General features: G+C 49.6%; 1 protein-coding gene across 1 annotated transcript in view; it reads left to right on the forward strand.

Moving 5' to 3' along the window:
* Positions 1-4,512: 4,512 nt before the first annotated feature.
* The window catches only part of LOC135051094 (protein IWS1 homolog), a 34,516-nt gene continuing 19,611 nt past the window's right edge, over positions 4,513-19,417 (forward strand). The window contains exon 1 of the mRNA XM_063957267.1: positions 4,513-4,611. Coding sequence (XP_063813337.1) covers positions 4,610-4,611 — 2 coding nt within the window. The 5' untranslated portion in view covers positions 4,513-4,609. The remainder of the gene's footprint in view (positions 4,612-19,417) is intronic.

A 19,417-nucleotide genomic window follows, 5' to 3' on the forward strand; every position in this document is an offset into this window, starting at 1 on the left:
TCGGTGAGGGAAAAACTACCTGTAGTTTTCCTGAATCTGAGAAATAAAATGAGGTGTGTGATGATGCGTGGGTTTCCCCCCGATAACAATTGATAATTTCTTAAAAAGTATTGGCTGTATACCCTTTCCCGCCAGAGGTTAGGGTGCGTTGGGAAACACCCCCTAGGGGGGCTAAGGCGCTCACACGCTTGTAAGAACAAGGGCTCTACCCTCTCATGAGATGGCCGCCCTTAAGGATCCTGCTGATAGAAAGCAGGAGGGTATCCAAAAATGTATTCACACACATACTGGTGTTATACTGCGACCAGCAATCGCCTCAGCCTGGAGGTGCAGTGCTGGGTTGGCATGGTCGGATTCCCTGACTGGAAATATTGATATCCTAGATAAGGATAGTATATTATTGCCTATAGAGCATTTAAAAGATGCATTTCTATATATGCATGATGCACAGCGGAATATTTGCCGACTGGCATCAAGTATAAGTGCGTTGTCCAATTCTACCAGTAAAATGGTCAGGTGATGCGGATTCCAAACGGCATTTGGAAGTATTGCCTTTGAAAGGGGACATGTGGGGTCGGTCTTTTAGACCTGGTGGCCACGGTAACAACTGGGAAATCCACGTTTGTACCCCAGGTCGCCTCTCAAAATAAGACGCCGTATTATCAGGCGCAGTCCTTTGTTGGCAAGCGGACAAAAGGTTCCTCTTTTCTGCTCGTGACAGAGGGAGAGGAAAAAGGCTGAAGAGATTACCCAGTTCCCAGGAACAGAAACCCTTTCCCGCCTCTGCCAAGCCCTCAGTATGACGCTAGGGCCTTACAAGCTCAGGCACGGTGGGGGCCCGTTCTCAATGAATTTCAGTGCGCAGTGGGCTCACTCGCAAGTAGACCCCTGGATCCTTCAGGTAATATCTCAAGGGTACATATTGGAATTCGAGACGTCTCCCCCTCGCCGTTTCCAAAAGTCGGCTTTACCGACGTCTCCCTCTGACAGGGAGGCAGTTTTGGAAGCCATTCACAAGCTGTATTCCCAGCAGGTGATAATCAAGGTACCCCTCCTGCAACAGGGAACGGGGTATTATTCCACACTATTGTGGTACCGAAGCCAGACGGCTCGGTGAGACCGATTCTAAATCTAAAATCTAAAATCTTTGAACACTTACATACAGAGGTTCAAATTCAAGATTGAGTCACTCAGAGCAGTGATTGCGAACCTGGAAGAAGGGGACTACATGATGTCTCGGGACATCAAGGATGCTTACCTTCATGTCAAAATTTACCCTTCTCACCAAGGGTACCTCAGGTTATGGTACAGAACTGTCACTATCAGTTCAGACGCTGCCGTAGGGATGGTCCACGGCACCCCGGGTCTTTACCAAGGTAATGGCCGAAATGATATCCCTTCGAAGGAAGGGAATTTTAGTTATCCCTTACTTGGACGATTCCCTGATAAGGGTAAGATCCAGGGAACAGTTGGAAGTCGGTGTAGCACTATCTCAGGTAGTGTTGCGGCAGCACGATTGGATTCTCAATATTCCAAAATCGCAGCTGGTTCCGACGACTTGTCTTCTGTTTCCTAGGGATGTTCCTGGACACAGTCCAGAAAAAAGGTGTTTCTCCCGGAAGAGAAAGCCAGGGAGTTATCCGAGCTAGTCAGGAACCTCCTAAAACCGAACCAAGTCTCAGTGCATCAATGCACAAGGGTTCTGGGTAAAAATGGTGGCTTCCTACGAAGCAATCCCATTCGTTAGATTCCACGCAAGAACTTTCCAGTGGAACCTACTGGACAAATGGTCCGGGTCGCATTTTCAGATGCATCAGCGGATAACCCTGTCACCAAGGACAAGGGTATCCATCCTGTGGTGGTTGCAGAGTGCTCATCTTCTAGAGGGCCGCAGATTCGGCATTCAGGACTGGGTCCTGGTGACCACGGATGCCAGCCTGCGAGGCTGGGGAGCAGTCACACAGGGAAGGAATATCCAGGGCTTAGGGTCAAGCCTGGATACATCACTTCACATAAATATCCTGAAGCTAAGGGCCATTTACAATGCTCTAAGCTTAGCAAGACCTCTGCTTCAAGGTCAGCCGGTGTTGATCCAGTCGGACAACATCATGGCAGTCACCCACGTAAACAGACAGGGTGGCACAAGAAGCAGGAGGGCAATGGCAGAAGCTGCAGGGATTCTTCGCTGGGCGGAAAATCATGTGATAGCACTGTCAACAGTATTCATTCCGGGAGTGGACAACTGGGAAGCAGACTTCCTCAGCACGACCTCCACCCGGGAGAGTGGGGACTTCACCCAGAAGTCGTCCACATGATTAAAAAACTCGACAGGTATTGCGCCAGGTCAAGAGACCCTCAGGCAATAGTTGTAGACGCTCTGGTAACACCGTGGGTGTACCAGTCAGTGTATGTGTTCCCTCCTCTGCCTCTCATACCCAAGGTACTGAGATTGATAAGATGGAGAGGAGAAAGCACTATATTCGTGGCTCCGGATTGGCCAAGAAGGACTTGGTAACCAGAACTTCAAGAGATGCTCACGGAGGATCCGTGGCCTCTACCTCTAAGAAGGGACCTGCTCCAGCAAGGACCCTGTCTGTTCCAAGACTTACCGCGGCTGCGTTTGACGGCATGCCGGTTGAACACCGGATCCTGAAGGAAAAAAGGCATTCCGGATGAAGTCATCCATATCCTGATCTAAAGCCAGGAAGGATGTAACCGCAAAAACATTATCACCGCAATTGGCGAAAATATGTTGCGTAGTGCGAGGCCAGTAAGGCCCGACGGAGGAAATTCAACTGGGTCGATTCCTACATTTCCTGCAAACAGGAGTGTCTATGGGCCTGACATTGGGGTCCATTAAGGTTCAGATTTCGGCCCTGTCAATTTTCTTCCAAAAAAGAACTAGCTTCAGTCCCTGAAGTTTAGACGTTTGTAAAAGGGGTACTGCATATACAGCCTCCTTTTGTGCCTCCAGTGGCAATTTGGGATCTCAATGTAGTTTGGGTTCCAAAAGTCACATTGGTTTGAACCACTTAAATCTGTGGAGTTAAAATATCTCACATGGAAAGTGGTCATGCTGTTGGCCCTGGCCTGGGCCAGGCGCGTGTCAGAATTGGCGGCTTTATCCTGTAAAAGCCCTTATCTGATTTTCCATTCGGACAGGGCGGAATTGAGGACTCGTCCTCAGCTTCTCCCTAAGGTGGTTCCAGCGTTTTCACCTGAACCAACCTATTGTGGTGCCTGCGGCTACTAGGGACTTGGAGGAATCCAAGTTGCTGGATGTTGTCAGGGCCCTGAAAATATGTTCCAGGACGGCTGGAGTCAGGAAATCTGACTCGCTGTTTATCCTGTATGCACCCAACAAGCTGGGTGCTCCTGCTTCTAAGCAGACTATTGCTCGTTGGATTTGTAGTACAATTCAGCTTGCACATTCTGTGGCAGGCCTGCCACAGCTAAAATCTGTAAAAGCCCGTTCCACAAGGAAAGTGGGCTCATCTTGGGCGGCTGCCCGAGGGGTCTCGGCTTTACAACTTTGCCGAGCAGCTACTTGGTCAGGGGCAAACTCGTTTGCTAAATTCTATAAATTTGATACCCTGGCTGAGGAGGACCTGGAGTTCTCTCATTCGGTGCTGCAGAGTCATCCGCACTCTCCCGCCCGTTTGGGAGCTTTGGTGTAATCCCCATGGTCCTTACGGAGTCCCCAGCATCCACTTAGGACGTTAGAGAAAATAAGAATTTACTTACCGATAATTCTATTTCTCATAGTCCGTAGTGGATGCTGGGCGCCCATCCCAAGTGCGGATTGTCTGCAATACTTGTACATAGTTATTGTTACAAAAATCGGGTTATTATTGTTGGGAGCCATCTTTTCAGAGGCTCCTCTGTTATCATACTGTTAACTGGGTTCAGATCACAAGTTATACGGTGTGATTGGTGTGGCTGGTATGAGTCTTACCCGGGATTCAAAATCCTTCCTTATTGTGTACGCTCGTCCGGGCACAGTATCCTAACTGAGGCTTGGAGGAGGGTCATAGGGGGAGGAGCCAGTGCACACCAGTTAGTCCTAAAGCTTTTTTTAGATGTGCCCAGTCTCCTGCGGAGCCGCTATTCCCCATGGTCCTTACGGAGTCCCCAGCATCCACTACGGACTATGAGAAATAGAATTATCGGTAAGTAAATTCTTATTTTATATGACGCCACAAGGGTTCCGCAGCGCCCAATTACAGAGTACATATGCACATAATCAAAACCGGAAAACAGTGACTTACAGTTGAAGACAATATAGGACAAGTACAGGGTAAATAAGTATAACTACACCAGTAAACGACATAGAGATAAGTTCCAAGGTGGCCAACAAACTGCTGGATTTGGGCAGTTGAGGATTAATAAAGTAAGAAAAGGATAAGCACATGAGGGAAGAGGGCCCTACTCGTGAGAGCTTACATTCTAAGGGATTCTAGATGAGGGGGCACATGAGTATACAGGGCTTTATGTACTTTGTTTTGCAGGGTTTTAACCAAGAAGATCTGGAAGGGGAAAAGACAACGGCCTTAGAACAGCAGCGGCTGCTGCAGAGTAGGGCTCTGATGTAAATGTGAATTCTGGTAAAATGTAAGTAAAAGTCTAATTACTGTAAAGTAACATTATATTAATTCATTAACAACCATGCAGCTAAAATAGTATACAAAGGGGTCTATTTACTAAGCCTTGAACAGAGGTAAAGTACCAGGCGACCAGCTCCTATCTGTCATTTTTCAAACCCAGCCTGTGACATGACAGGAGCTGATTGGTTGGTACTTTATCTCCGTCCACCTTATCTTAGACCCCATAATATTTTCTGTAACGGAAAAGTCCACCTTTGTACAATTAGGTATTTGTGGATTGGCATTAAGGGTAATTTTTTTTCTCTGACGTCCTAAGTGGATGCTGGGACTCCGTAAGGACCATGGGGAATAGCGGCTCCGCAGGAGACTGGGCACAACTAAAGAAAGCTTTAGGACTACCTGGTGTGCACTGGCTCCTCCCACTATGACCCTCCTCCAGACCTCAGTTAGAATCTTGTGCCCGGCAAAGCTGGATGCACACTAGGGGCTCTCCTGAGCTCCTAGAGAGAAAATAAGAATTTACTTACCGATAATTCTATTTCTCATAGTCCGTAGTGGATGCTGGGGACTCCGAAAGGACCATGGGGAATAGCGGCTCCGCAGGAGACTGGGCACAAAAGTAAAAAGCTTTCTCTAACGTCCTAGTGGATGCTGGGAACTCCGTAAGGACCATGGGGAATAGCGGGCTCTGAAGGAGGCTGGGCACTCTAGAAAGATCTTAGACTACCTGGTGTGCACTGGCTCCTCCCACTATGACCCTCCTCCAAGCCTCAGTTAGATTTCGTGCCCGGCCGAGGTTGGATGCACACTAGGGGCTCTCCTGAGCTCTTAGAAAGTTATAGTCTTAGAATTTGTTTTTTTCAGTGAGACCTGCTGGCAACAGGCTCACTGCAGCGAGGGACTAAGGGGAGAAGAAGCGAACTCGCCTGCTTGCAGCCGGATTGGGCTTCTTAGGCTACTGGACACCATTAGCTCCAGAGGGATCGACCGCAGGCCCAGCCTTGATGTTCGGTCCCGGAGCCGCGCCGCCGTCCCCCTTACAGAGCCAGAAGCAGGAAGATGGTCCGGAAAATCGGCGGCATGAAGACGTCCTGTCTTCACCAAGGTAGCGCACAGCACTGCAGCTGTGCGCCATTGCTCCTCATACACACTTCACACTCCGGTCACTGAGGGTGCAGAGCGCTGGGGGGGGGGGCGCTCTGAGGCAGCAATAAAAACACCTTGGCTGGCTAAAATACCTCAATATATAGCCCCTGGGGCTATATATGAGGTAAATACCCCTGCCAGAATCCCATAATAAGCGTGAGAATAGGCCGCGAAAAAGGGGCGGAGCCTATCTCCTCAGCACACTGGCGCCATTTTTCCCTCACAGCTCGGCTGGAAGGAAGCTCCCTGGCTCTTCCCTGCATTTCTACAATACAGTAAGAGGGAAAAAGAGAGGGGGGGCACTAAATTGGCACTGTATACAGTATAAGCAGCTATTAGGGACATAACTCAGTTAGTCCCTGTATATATATAGCGCTCTGGTGTGTGCTGGCATACTCTTACTCTGTCCCCCCAAAGGGCTTTTGTGGGTCCTGTCCTCTATTTGAGCATTCCCTGTGTGTGTGGAGTGTGTCGGTACGGCTGTGTCGACATGTTTGAGGAGGATAATGATGTGGAGGGGGAGCAGATGCCTTTAGCAGAGATGTCACCCCCTGCGGGGCAGACACCTGAGTGGATGGTATTATGGCAAGAAATGAGTGCACGTATAGACTCCTTACATAAAAAATTTGACGACATGCCGACTGTGGGACAGCCGAGTCTTCAGCTCGTGCCGGTCCAAGGGTCTCAAAAGTCATCAGGGGCTCTAAAACGCCCGTTATCTCAGGTGGCACAAGTAGATGTCGACACGGATACTGACGCCAGTGTCGACGACGATGAGTCAAATTTAATGCCCGTTAAGGCCATTCGCTGCATGATTGAGGCAATGAAAGAGGTGTTAAATATTTCTGATTTACATCCAGGTACCACAAAAAAGGGTATTATGTTTGGGGAGAAAAAACTACCTGTAGTTTTTCCCCCGTCAGATGAATTAAATGAAGTGTGTGAAGAAGCGTGGGCTTCCCCTGATAAGAAATTGGTGATTCCTAAGAAATTACTAATGGCGTTCCCTTTCCCGCCAGAGGATAGGTTACGTTGGGAAACACCCCCGAGGGTGGATAAAGCGCTCACACGTTTGTCAAAAAAGGTGGCACTACCGTCCCAGGATACGGCCGCCCTTAAGGAACCTGCTGATAGAAGGCAGGAGGCGATCCTGAAGTCTGTATATACACACTCAGGCATTATACTCAGACCAGCAATTGCGTCAGCTTGGATGTGCAGTGCTGCCGCTGCATGGTCAGATAACCTGTCAGAAAATATTGACACACTAGACAGAGACACGATCCTGTTAACAATTGACCATATTAAAGACTCAGTCTTATACATGAGAGATGCACAGAGGGAAATCTGCCGGCTGGCATCTAAAGTAAGTGCACTATCTATCTCTGCTAGGAGATGCTTATGGACTCGCCAGTGGACTGGAGATGCAGATTCCAAAAGGCACATGGAAGTTTTGCCTTATAAAGGGGAGGAATTATTTGGGGATGGTCTCTCCGACCTAGTTTCCACAGCAACGTCTGGGAAGTCAGCATTTTTACCCCATGTCCCCTCACAGCCTAAGAAGGCGCCATTTTATCAGATTCAGTCCTTTCGATCCCAGAAAAATAAGCGGGGAAAAGGAGGGTCTTTTCTGTCAAGAGGCAGAGGCAGGGGAAAAAGGCTGCAGCAAGCAGCAGGTTCCCAGGAACAAAAGTCCTCCCCCGCTTCCTCTTCCAAGTCCGCCGCATGACGGTGGGGCTTCACAAGCGGAGCCAGGTACGGTGGGGGCCCGCCTCAGGAATTTCAGCGATCAGTGGGTTCGCTCACAGGTGGATCCCTGGATCCTTCAAATAGTATCTCAGGGATACAGGCTGGAATTCGAGGCGATTCCACCCCGCCGTTTCCTAAAATCCGCCTTGCCGATTGCTCCCTCAGACAGGGAGGCAGTGCTAGCGGCAATTCACAAGCTGTATTCCCAGCAGGTGATAATCAAGGTACCCCTACTTCAACAAGGCCGGGGTTACTATTCCACACTATTTGTGGTACCGAAACCGGACGGTTCGGTGAGACCCATTCTAAATTTGAAGTCCTTGAACACATACATAAAAAAATTCAAGTTCAAGATGGAATCGCTCAGGGCGGTTATTGCAAGCCTGGACGAGGGGGATTACATGGTATCCCTGGACATCAAGGATGCTTACCTGCATGTCCCCATTTACAATTCTCACCAGGAGTACCTCAGATTTGTGGTACAGGATTGCCATTACCAATTCCAGACGCTGCCGTTTGGACTCTCCACGGCACCGAGGGTATTTACCAAGGTTATGGCGGAAATGATGATACTCCTTCGAAAAAAGGGAGTTTTAATTATCCCATACTTGGACGATCTCCTAATAAAGGCACGATCCAAGGAACAGTTGTTAGTGGGAGTAGCACTATCTCAGGAAGTGCTGAGCCAGCACGGTTGGATTCTGAATATCCCAAAGTCACAGCTGGTCCCCACGACACGTCTAATGTTCCTGGGAATGATTCTGGACACGGCCCAGAAAAAAGTGTTTCTCCCGGAGGAGAAAGCCAGGGAGTTGTCTTCTCTAGTCAGAGACCTCCTAAAACCAAAACAGGTATCGGTGCATCACTGCACGCGGGTCCTGGGAAAGATGGTAGCTTCTTACGAAGCAATTCCATTCGGCAGGTTCCATGCCAGAATCTTTCAGTGGAACCTGTTGGACAAGTGGTCCGGATCGCATCTTCAGATGCATCGTTTAATAACCCTGTCTCCACGAACCAGGGTGTCTCTTCTGTGGTGGCTGAACAGTGCTCATCTTCTGGAGGGCCGCAGATTCGGCATACAGGACTGGGTCCTGGTGACCACGGATGCCAGCCTACGGGGCTGGGGGGCAGTCACAAAGGGAAGAAATTTCCAGGGACTATGGTCAAGTCAGGAGACTGCCCTTCACATAAATATTCTGGAACTAAGGGCCATTTACAATGCCCTAAGTCAAGCAAAATCCCTGCTCCTACACCAGCCGGTGCTGATCCAGTCAGACAACATCACGGCAGTCGCCCATGTGAATCGACAAGGCGGCACAAGAAGCAGGACAGCGATGGCAGAAGCCACAAAAATTCTCCGATGGGCGGAGAATCATGTACTACTAGCACTGTCAGCAGTGTTCATCCCGGGAGTGGACAACTGGGAAGCAGACTTTCTCAGCAGGCACGACCTCCACCCGGGAGAGTGGGGACTTCATCCAGAAGTCTTCCAAATGATTGTAAATCAATGGGGTCGTCCACAGGTGGACATGATGGCGTCCCGCATAAACAAAAAACTAGAGAAGTATTGCGCCAGGTCAAGAGACCCTCAGGCGATAGCGGTGGACGCCCTAGTGACACCGTGGGTGTACCGGTCAGTGTATGTGTTCCCTCCTCTACCTCTCATACCAAAGGTACTGAGAATAATAAGAAAGCGAGGAGTAAACACAATTCTCGTGGTTCCGGATTGGCCAAGAAGAGCGTGGTACCCGGAACTTCAAGAGATGATCTCAGAGGACCCTTGGTCCCTGCCGCTCAGACAGGACCTGCTACAGCAGGGCCCCTGCCTGTTCCAAGACTTACCGCGGCTGCGTTTGACGGCATGGCGGTTGAACGCCGGATCCTGAAGGAAAAGGGCATTCCGGAGGAAGTCATTCCTACGCTTATTAAAGCCAGGAAAGATGTTACGGCAAAACATTATCACCGCATATGGCGGAAATATGTTGCATGGTGCGAGGCCAAAAAGGCCCCAACAGAGGAATTTCAACTGGGTCGATTTCTGCATTTCCTGCAAGCAGGAGTGAATATGGGCCTAAAACTAGGCTCCATTAAAGTACAGATCTCGGCTCTGTCGATTTTCTTTCAAAAGGAACTAGCTTCAGTACCTGAAGTTCAGACATTTGTGAAAGGAGTGCTGCATATTCAGCCCCCATTTGTGCCTCCTGTGGCACCGTGGGATCTCAACGTGATGTTGAATTTCTTGAAATCACATTGGTTTGAGCCACTAAAAACCGTGGATCTGAAATATCTCACGTGGAAAGTGGTCATGTTATTGGCCCTGGCATCAGCCAGGCGAGTGTCAGAATTGGCGGCTTTATCATGTAAAAGCCCTTATCTGATTTTTCATATGGATAGGGCAGAATTGAGGACTCGTCCCCAGTTTCTCCCTAAGGTGGTGTCAGCGTTTCACCTGAACCAGCCTATTGTGGTGCCTGCGGCTACTAAGGATTTGGAGGACTCCAAGTTGCTAGACGTTGTCAGGGCCCTGAAAATATATGTTTCCAGGACGGCTGGAGTCAGAAAATCTGACTCGCTGTTTATCCTATATGCACCCAACAAGCTGGGTGCTCCTGCTTCTAAGCAGACTATTGCTCGTTGGATTTGTAGTACAATTCAGCTTGCACATACTGTGGCAGGCCTGCCACAGCCTAAATCTGTCAATGCCCATTCCACAAGGAAGGTGGGCTCATCTTGGGCGGCTGCCCGAGGGGTCTCGGCTTTACAACTTTGCCGAGCAGCTACTTGGTCAAGGGCAAACACGTTTGCAAAATTCTATAAATTTGATACCCTGGCTGAGGAGGACCTGGAGTTCTCTCATTCGGTGCTGCAGAGTCATCCGCACTCTCCCGCCCGTTTGGGAGCTTTGGTATAATTCCCATGGTCCTTACGGAGTTCCCAGCATCCACTAGGACGTTAGAGAAAATAAGAATTTACTCACCGGTAATTCTGTTTCTCGTAGTCCGTAGTGGATGCTGGGCGCCCATCCCAAGTGCGGTCTATCTGCAATACTTGTACATAGTTATTGTTAACTAAATCGGGTTATTGTTGAGCCATCTGTTGAGAGGCTCTATCGTTTCATACTGTTAACTGGGTTTCATATCACGAGTTGTTCGGTGTGATTGGTGTGGCTGGTATGAGTCTTACCCGGGATTCAAAATCCTTCCTTATTGTGTACGCTCGTCCGGGCACAGTACCTAACTGAGGCTTGGAGGAGGGTCATAGTGGGAGGAGCCAGTGCACACCAGGTAGTCTAAGATCTTTCTAGAGTGCCCAGCCTCCTTCGGAGCCCGCTATTCCCCATGGTCCTTACGGAGTTCCCAGCATCCACTACGGACTACGAGAAACAGAATTACCGGTGAGTAAATTCTTATTTTAGGACTACCTGGTGTGCACTGGCTCCTCCCCCTATGACCCTCCTCCAAGCCTCAGGTAAGATACTGTGCCCGGACGAGCGTACACAATAAGGAAGGATCTTGAATCCCGGGTAAGACTCATACCAGCCACACCAATCACACCGTACAACTTGTGATCTGAACCCAGTTAACAGTATGATAACAGAAGGAGCCTCTGAAAAGATGGCTCACAACAACAAAAACCCGATTTTTGTAACAATAACTATGTACAAGTAATGCAGACAATCCGCACTTGGGATGGGCGCCCAGCATCCACTACGGACTATGAGAAATAGAATTATCGGTAAGTAAATTCTTATTTTCTCTAACGTCCTAGTGGATGCTGGGGACTCCGAAAGGACCATGGGGATTATACCAAAGCTCCCAAACGGGCGGGAGAGTGCGGATGACTCTGCAGCACCGAATGAGAGAACTCCAGGTCCTCCTCAGCCAGGGTATCAAATTTGTAGAATTTAGCAAACGTGTTTGCCCCTGACCAAGTAGCTGCTCGGCAAAGTTGTAAAGCCGAGACCCCTCGGGCAGCCGCCCAAGATGAGCCCACTTTCCTTGTGGAATGGGCTTTTACAGATTTTGGCTGTGGCAGGCCTGCCACAGAATGTGCAAGCTGAATTGTACTACAAATCCAACGAGCAATCGTCTGCTTAGAAGCAGGAGCACCCAGCTTGTTGGGTGCATACAGGATAAACAGCGAGTCAGATTTTCTGACTCCAGCCGTCCTGGAAACATATATTTTCAGGGCCCTGACTACGTCCAGCAACTTGGAATCCTCCAAGTCCCTAGTAGCCGCAGGCACCACAATAGGCTGGTTTAAGTGAAATGCTGAAACCACCTTAGGGAGAAATTGAGGACGAGTCCTCAATTCTGCCCTGTCCGTATGAAAAATTAGGTAAGGGCTTTTATAGGATAAAGCCGCCAATTCTGATACACGCCTGGCTGAAGCCAGGGCTAACAGCATCACCACTTTCCATGTGAGATATTTCAAGTCCACAGTGGTGAGTGGTTCAAACCAATGTGATTTTAGGAATCCCAAAACTACATTGAGATCCCAAGGTGCCACTGGAGGCACAAAAGGAGGCTGTATATGCAGTACTCCCTTGACAAACGTCTGAACTTCAGGAACAGAAGCTAGTTCTTTTTTGGAAGAATATCGACAGGGCCGAAATTTGAACCTTAATGGACCCTAATTTGAGGCCCATAGACAGTCCTGTTTGCAGGAAATGCAGGAATCGACCCAGTTGAAATTCCTCTGTAGGGGCCTTCCTTGCCTCACACCACGCAACATATTTACGCCAAATACGGTGATAATGTTGTACGGTTACATCCTTCCTGGCTTTGATCAGGGTAGGGATGACTTCATCCGGAATGCCTTTTTCCTTCAGGATCCGGCGTTCAACCGCCATGCCGTCAAACGCAGCCGCGGTAAGTCTTGGAACAGACATGGTCCCTGCTGGAGCAGGTCCTGTCTTAGAGGTAGAGGCCACGGTTCTTCCGTGAGCATCTCTTGAATTTCCGGGTACCAAGTCCTTCTTGGCCAATCCGGAGCCACGAGTATAGTCTTTACTCCTCTCCTTCTTATGATTCTCAGTACTTTTGGTATGAGAGGAAGAGGAGGGAACACATACACTGACCGGTACACCCACGGTGTTACCAGAGCGTCCACAGCTATTGCCTGAGGGTCCCTTGACCTGGAGCAATATCTGTCCAGTTTTTTGTTGAGGCGAGACGCCATCATGTCCACCTTTGGTTTTTCCCAATGGTTTACAATCATGTGGAAGACTTCTGGGTGAAGTCCCCACTCCCCCGGGTGGAGATCGTGTCTGCTGAGGAAGTCTGCTTCCCAGTTGTCCACTCCCGGAATGAACACTGCTGACAGTGCTATCACATGATTTTCCGCCCAGCGAAGAATCCTTGCCACTTCCGTCATTGCCCTCCTGCTTCTTGTGCCGCCCTGTCTGTTTACGTGGGCGACTGCCGTGATGTTGTCTGACTGGATCAATACTGGCTGACCCTGAAGCAGAGGCCTTGCCTGACTTAGGGCATTGTAAATGGCCCTTAGTTCCAGGATATTTATGTGAAGTGACGTTTCCATGCTTGACCACAAGCCCTGGAAATTTTTTCCCTGTGTGACTGCTCCCCAGCCTCTCAGGCTGGCATCCGTGGTCACCAGGACCCAATCCTGAATGCCGAATCTGCGGCCCTCTAGGAGATGAGCACTCTGTAACCACCACAGGAGAGACACCCTTGTCCTTGGAGACAGGGTTATCCGCTGATGCATTTGAAGATGCGATCCGGACCATTTGTCTAGCAGATCCAACTGAAAAGTTCTTGCGTGGAATCTGCCGAATGGAATTGCTTCGTAAGAAGCCACCATCTTTCCCAGGACCCTTGTGCACTGATGCACTGACACCTGGCCTGGTCTTAGGAGCTTCCTGACTAGGTCGGATAACTCCTTGGCTTTCTCTTCCGGGAGAAACACCTTTTTCTGTACTGTGTCCAGAATCATCCCTAGGAACAGCAGACGTGTCGTCGGAATCAGCTGCGATTTTGGAATATTTAGAATCCATCCGTGCTGTCGTAGTACTATTTGAGATAGTGCTACTCCGACCTCTAACTGTTCTCTGGACCTTGCCCTTATCAGGAGATCGTCCAAGTAAGGGATAATTAAGACGCCTTTTCTTCGAAGAAGAATCATCATTTCGGCCATTACCTTGGTAAAGACCCGGGGTGCCGTGGACAATCCAAACGGCAGCGTCTGAAACTGATAGTGACAGTTCTGTACCACAAACCTGAGGTACCCTTGGTGAGAAGGGCAAATTGGGACATGGAGGTAAGCATCCTTGATGTCCAGAGACACCATGTAGTCCCCTTCTTCCAGGTTCGCTATCACTGCTCTGAGTGACTCCATCTTGAACTTGAACCTTTTTATGTAAGTGTTCAAGGCTTTCAGATTTAAAATGGGTCTCACCGAGCCGTCTGGCTTCGGTACCACAAACAGCGTGGAGTAATACCCCTTTCCCTGTTGTAGGAGGGGTACCTTGATTATCACTTGCTGGGAATACAGCTTGTGAATGGCTTCCAATACCGCCTCCCTGTCGGGGGTAGACGTTGGTAAAGCAGACTTCAGGAACCGGCGAGGGGGAGACGTCTCGAATTCCAATTTGTACCCCTGAGATACTACCTGTAGGATCCAGGGGTCCACTTGCGAGTGAGCCCACTGCGCGCTGAAAATCTTGAGACGGGCCCCCACCGTGCCTGAGTCCGCTTGTAAGGCCCCAGCGTCATGCTGAGGACTTGGCAGAAGCGGGGGAGGGCTTCTGTTCGTGGTAAGATGCTGTCTGTTGCAGTCTTTTTCCCCTTCCTCTGCCCCGGGGCAGATATGAGTGGCCTTTTGCCCGCTTGCCCTTATGGGGACGAAAGGACTGAGCCTGAAAAGACGGTATCTTTTTCTGCTGCGAGGTGACTTGGGGTAAAAAGGTGGATTTCCCAGCCGTTGCCGTGGCCACCAGGTCCGATAGACCGCCCCCAAATAACTCCTCCCGTTTATACGGCAATACTTCCATATGCCGTTTGGAATCCGCATCCCCTGACCACTGTCGCGTCCATAACCCTCTTCTGGCAGAAATGGACATCGCACTTACTCTTGATGCCAGAGTGCAAATGTCTCTCTGTGCATCTCGCATATATAGGAATGCATCCTTTAAATGCTCTATAGTCAATAATATATTGTCCCTGTCCAGGGTATCAATATTTTCAGTCAGGGAATCCGACCAAGCCACCCCAGCACTGCACATCCAGGCTGAGGCGATTGCTGGTCGTAGCATAATACCAGTATGTGTGTATATACTCTTAAGGATATTTTTCAGCTTTCTATCAGCTGGTTCCTTTAGGGCGGCCGTATCAGGAGACGGTAACGCCACTTGTTTTGATAAGCGTGTGAGCGCCTTATCCACTCTAGGGGGTGTTTCCCAACGCGCCCTAACCTCTGGCGGGAAAGGGTATAATGCCAATAATTTTTTAGAAATTAGCAGTTTCTTATCGGGGGAAACCCACGCTTCATCACACACCTCATTCAATTCATCTGATTCGGGAAAAACTACGGGTAGTTTTTTCACACCCCACATAATACCCTTTTTTGTGGTACTTGTAGTATCAGAAATGTTCAAAACCTCCTTCATTGCCGTGATCATGTAACGTGTGGCCCTACTGGAAAATACGTTTGTTTCCTCACCGTCGACACTGGAGTCAGTGTCCGTGTCTGTGTCTGTATCGATCTGAGGTAACGGGCGCTTTATAGCCCCTGACGGTGTTTGAGACGCCTGTACAGGTATTAACTGATTTGCCGGCTGTCTCATGTCGTCAACAGTCTTTTGTAAAGTGCTGACACTATCACGTAAATCTTTCCATAAGACCATCCAGTCAGGTGTCGACTCCCTAGGGGGTGACATCACTAACACAGGCAATTGCTCCGCCTCCACACCATTTTCCTCCTCATACATGTCGACACAACGTACCGACACACAGCACACACACAGGGAATGCTCTGATAGAGGACAGGACCCCACTAGCCCTTTGGGGAGACAGAGGGAGAGTTTGCCAGCACACACCAGAGCGCTATATATATACATGGTTAACCTTATATAAGTGTTTTTCCCTAATATAGCTGCTGTATATATTTCTATGCCAATTTAGTGCCCCCCTCTCTTTGTTTTACCCTGTTTCTGTAGTGCAGGACTGCAGGGGAGAGTCAGGGAGCCTTCCTCCAACGGAGCTGTGAGGAAAAATGGCGCCAGTGTGCTGAGGAGATAGGCTCCGCCCCCTTCTCGGCGGCCTTTCTCCCGCTTTTCTATGGAAATTTGGCAGGGGTTAAATGCATCCATATAGCCCAGGAGCTATATGTGATGCATTTTTTGCCAACAAAAAGGTGTTTTATTGCGTCTCAGGGCGCCCCCCCCCAGCGCCCTGCACCCTCAGTGACCGGAGTGTGAAGTGTGCATGAGAGCAATGGCGCACAGCTGCGGTGCTGTGCGCTACCTTATTGAAGACAGGACGTCTTCTGCCGCCGATTTTCCGGACCTCTTCAGTCTTCTGGCTCTGTAAGGGGGCCGGCGGCGCGGCTCCGGGACCCATCCATGGCTGGGCCTGTGATCGTCCCTCTGGAGCTAATGTCCAGTAGCCTAAGAAGCCCAATCCACTCTGCACGCAGGTGAGTTCGCTTCTCTCCCCTTAGTCCCTCGATGCAGTGAGCCTGTTGCCAGCAGGTCTCACTGAAAATAAAAAACCTACTTTAAACTTTTCCACTAAGCAGCTCAGGAGAGCCCCTTAGCCTGCACCCGTCTCGTTCGGGCACAAAAATCTAACTGAGGCTTGGAGGAGTGTCATAGGGGGAGGAGCCAGTGCACACCAGGTAGTCCTAAAGCTCTTTACTTTTGTGCCCAGTCTCCTGCGGAGCCGCTATTCCCCATGGTCCTTTCGGAGTCCCCAGCATCCACTAGGACGTTAGAGAAAGTATATTTTAGGTTTTTTATTTTACAGTGAGATCTGCTGGCAACAGACTCACTGCAGCGAGGGACTAAGGGGAGAAGAAGCGAACCTACCTAACTGGTGGTAGCTTGGGCTTCTCAGGCTACTGGACACCATTAGCTCCAGAGGGATCGACCGCATGGAACCGGCCATTGATGTTCGGTCCCGGAGCCGCGCCGCCGGCCCCCTTACAGAGCCAGAAGCAAGAAGAGTCCGGAAAATCGGCGGCAGAAGACATCAGTCTTCACCAAGGTAGCGCACAGCACTGCAGCTGTGCGCCATTGCTCCTCATACACACTTCACACTCCGGTCACTGAGGGTGCAGGGCGCTGGGGGGGGGGGGCGCCCTGAGCAGCAATAAAAACACCTTGGCTGGCAAATATATCACAATATATAGCCCCAGAGGCTATATATGTGATAAATACCCCTGCCAGAATCCATAAAAAAGCGGGAGAAAAGTCAGCTAAAAAGGGGCGGAGCTATCTCCCTCAGCACACTGGCGCCATTTTCTCTTCACAGTGCAGCTGGAAGACAGCTCCCCAGGCTCTCCCCTGTAGTTTTCAGGCTCAAAGGGTTAAAAAGAGAGGGGGGGCACTAAATTTAGGCGCAATATTGTTTATACAAGCAGCTATTGGGGAAAAAATAACTCAGTTATAGTGTTAATCCCTGCATTATATAGCGCTCTGGTGTGTGCTGGCATACTCTCTCTCTGTCTCCCCAAAGAACTTTGTGGGGTCCTGTCCTCAGTCAGAGCATTCTGTGTGTGTGTGCTGTGTGTCGGTACGGCTGTGTCGACATGTGGGATGAGGAAGGTTACGTGGAGGTGGAGCAGAGGCCGATAAATGGGATGTCGCCCCCTGTGGGGCCGACACCAGAGTGGATGGATAGGTGGAATGTATTAACCGACAATGTCAACTCCTTACATAGAAGGCTGGATGACGTAAAACAGATGTGGGACAGCCGGCTTCTCAGCCCGCGCCTGCCCAGGCGTCTCAAAGGCCATCAGGGGCTCAAAAAAGCGCCCGTTACCTCAGATGGCAGACACAGATGTCGACACGGAGTCTGACTCCAGTGTCGACGGGGTTGAGACATATACACAATCCACTAGGAACATCCGTTACATGATCTCGGCAATGAAAAATGTGTTACGCATTTCTGATATGAACCCAAGTACCACATAAAAGGGGTTTTATTTTTGGGGAGAAAAAGCAGCCAGTGTTTTGTTCCCCCATCAGATGAATGAATGAAGTGTGTAAAGTAGCGTGGGTTCCCCCGATAAGAAACTGGTAATTTCTAAAAAGTTACTGATGGCGTACCCTTTCCCGCCAGAGGATAGGTCACGTTGGGAGATATCCCTTAGGGTGGATAAGGCGCTCACACGTTTGTCAAAAAAGGTGGCACTGCCGTCTTAGGATACGGCCACCTTGAAGGAGCCTGCTGATAAAAAGCAGGAGGCTATCCTGAAGTCTGTATATACACACTCAGGTTATATACTGAGACCTGCAATTGCCTCAGCATAAATAGTGCTGCTGCAGTGTGGTCTGATACCCAGTCAGATAATATTAATACTCTAAGACAGGGATAATAGTTTGCTAACATAGAGCATATTAAAGACGTCGTCTTAGATATAAAGGATGCACAGAGGGATATTTGCCGGCTGGCATCCAGAATTAATGCAATGTCCATTCTGCCAGGAGGGTATTAGAAACCCGGCAGTGGACAGGTGATGCTGCCTATAAAAGGCACATGGAGATTCTGCCTTGTAAGGGTGAGGAATTGTTTGGGGATGGTCTCTGGGACCTCGTATCCACAGCAACAGCTGGGAATAAAATTTTTTACCTCAGGTTTCCTCACAGCCTAAGAAAGCACTGTATTTTCAGGTACAGTCCTTTCGGCTTCAGAAAAGCAAGCGAGTCAAAGGCGCTTCCTTTCTGCACAGAGACAAGGGAAGAAGGAAAAAGCTGCACCAGCAGCCAGTTTCCAGGATCAAAAATCTTCCCCCGTTTCCTCTGAGTCCACCGCATGAAGTTGGGGCTCCACAGGTGGAGACAGGTGCGGTAGGGGCGCATCTCGGGAACTTCAGGGACCAGTGGGCTTGCCCACAGGTGGATCCCTAGGTTCTGAAAATAGTATCACAGGGATACAGGCTGGAGTTCGAGGCGACTCCCCCTCGCCGTTACCTCACATCAGCCTTGCCTGCTGCCCTCGGAGAAAGGTAGTACTGGCGGCAATTCACAAGCTGTACTTCCAGCAGGTGAAATCAAGGTACCCCTCCTTCAACAAGGCCGGGGTTACTATTCCAAAATGTTGTGGTACCGAAACCAGACGGTTCGGTGAGACCCATTCTAAAATTGAAAGCCTTGAACACTTATATACGAAGGTTCAAGTTCAAAATGGAATCGCTCAGGGCGATTATTGCAAGCCTGGATAATTTCATGGTATCACTGGACATCAAGGATGCTTACCTGCGCGTCCCTATTTACCCTCTTCACCAGGAGTACCTCAAAAGTGTGGTACAGGATTGTCATTACCAATTCCAGACGTTGCCGTTGGTCTGTCCCCGGCACCGAGGTATTTACCAAGGTAATGGCTGATATAATTATCCCGTACTTGGACGATCTCCTTATAAAGGCGAGGTCCAGGGAGCAGTTGTTCGGCGGAGTAGCACTATCTCGGGAAGTGCTACAACAGCACGGCTGGATTCTGAATATTCCAAAGTCGCAGCTGGTTCCTACGACGCATCTACTGTTCCTGGTTATGGTTCTGGATACAGAACAGGATAAAAAGGGTTTCTCCTGGAGGAGAAGTCCAAGGAGTTGTCGTCTCTAGACAGAGACCTCCTAATACGTATACAGGTGTCGGTGCATCAATGCACGCGAGCCCTGGGAAGGATGTTAGCTTCTTACGAAGAAATTCCATTCGCCAGGTCCCATGCAAGGATTTTCCAGT

Source organism: Pseudophryne corroboree, chromosome 2, assembly GCF_028390025.1.
Source record: "Pseudophryne corroboree isolate aPseCor3 chromosome 2, aPseCor3.hap2, whole genome shotgun sequence".
NCBI classification, from domain to species: Eukaryota; Metazoa; Chordata; class Amphibia; order Anura; family Myobatrachidae; genus Pseudophryne; species Pseudophryne corroboree.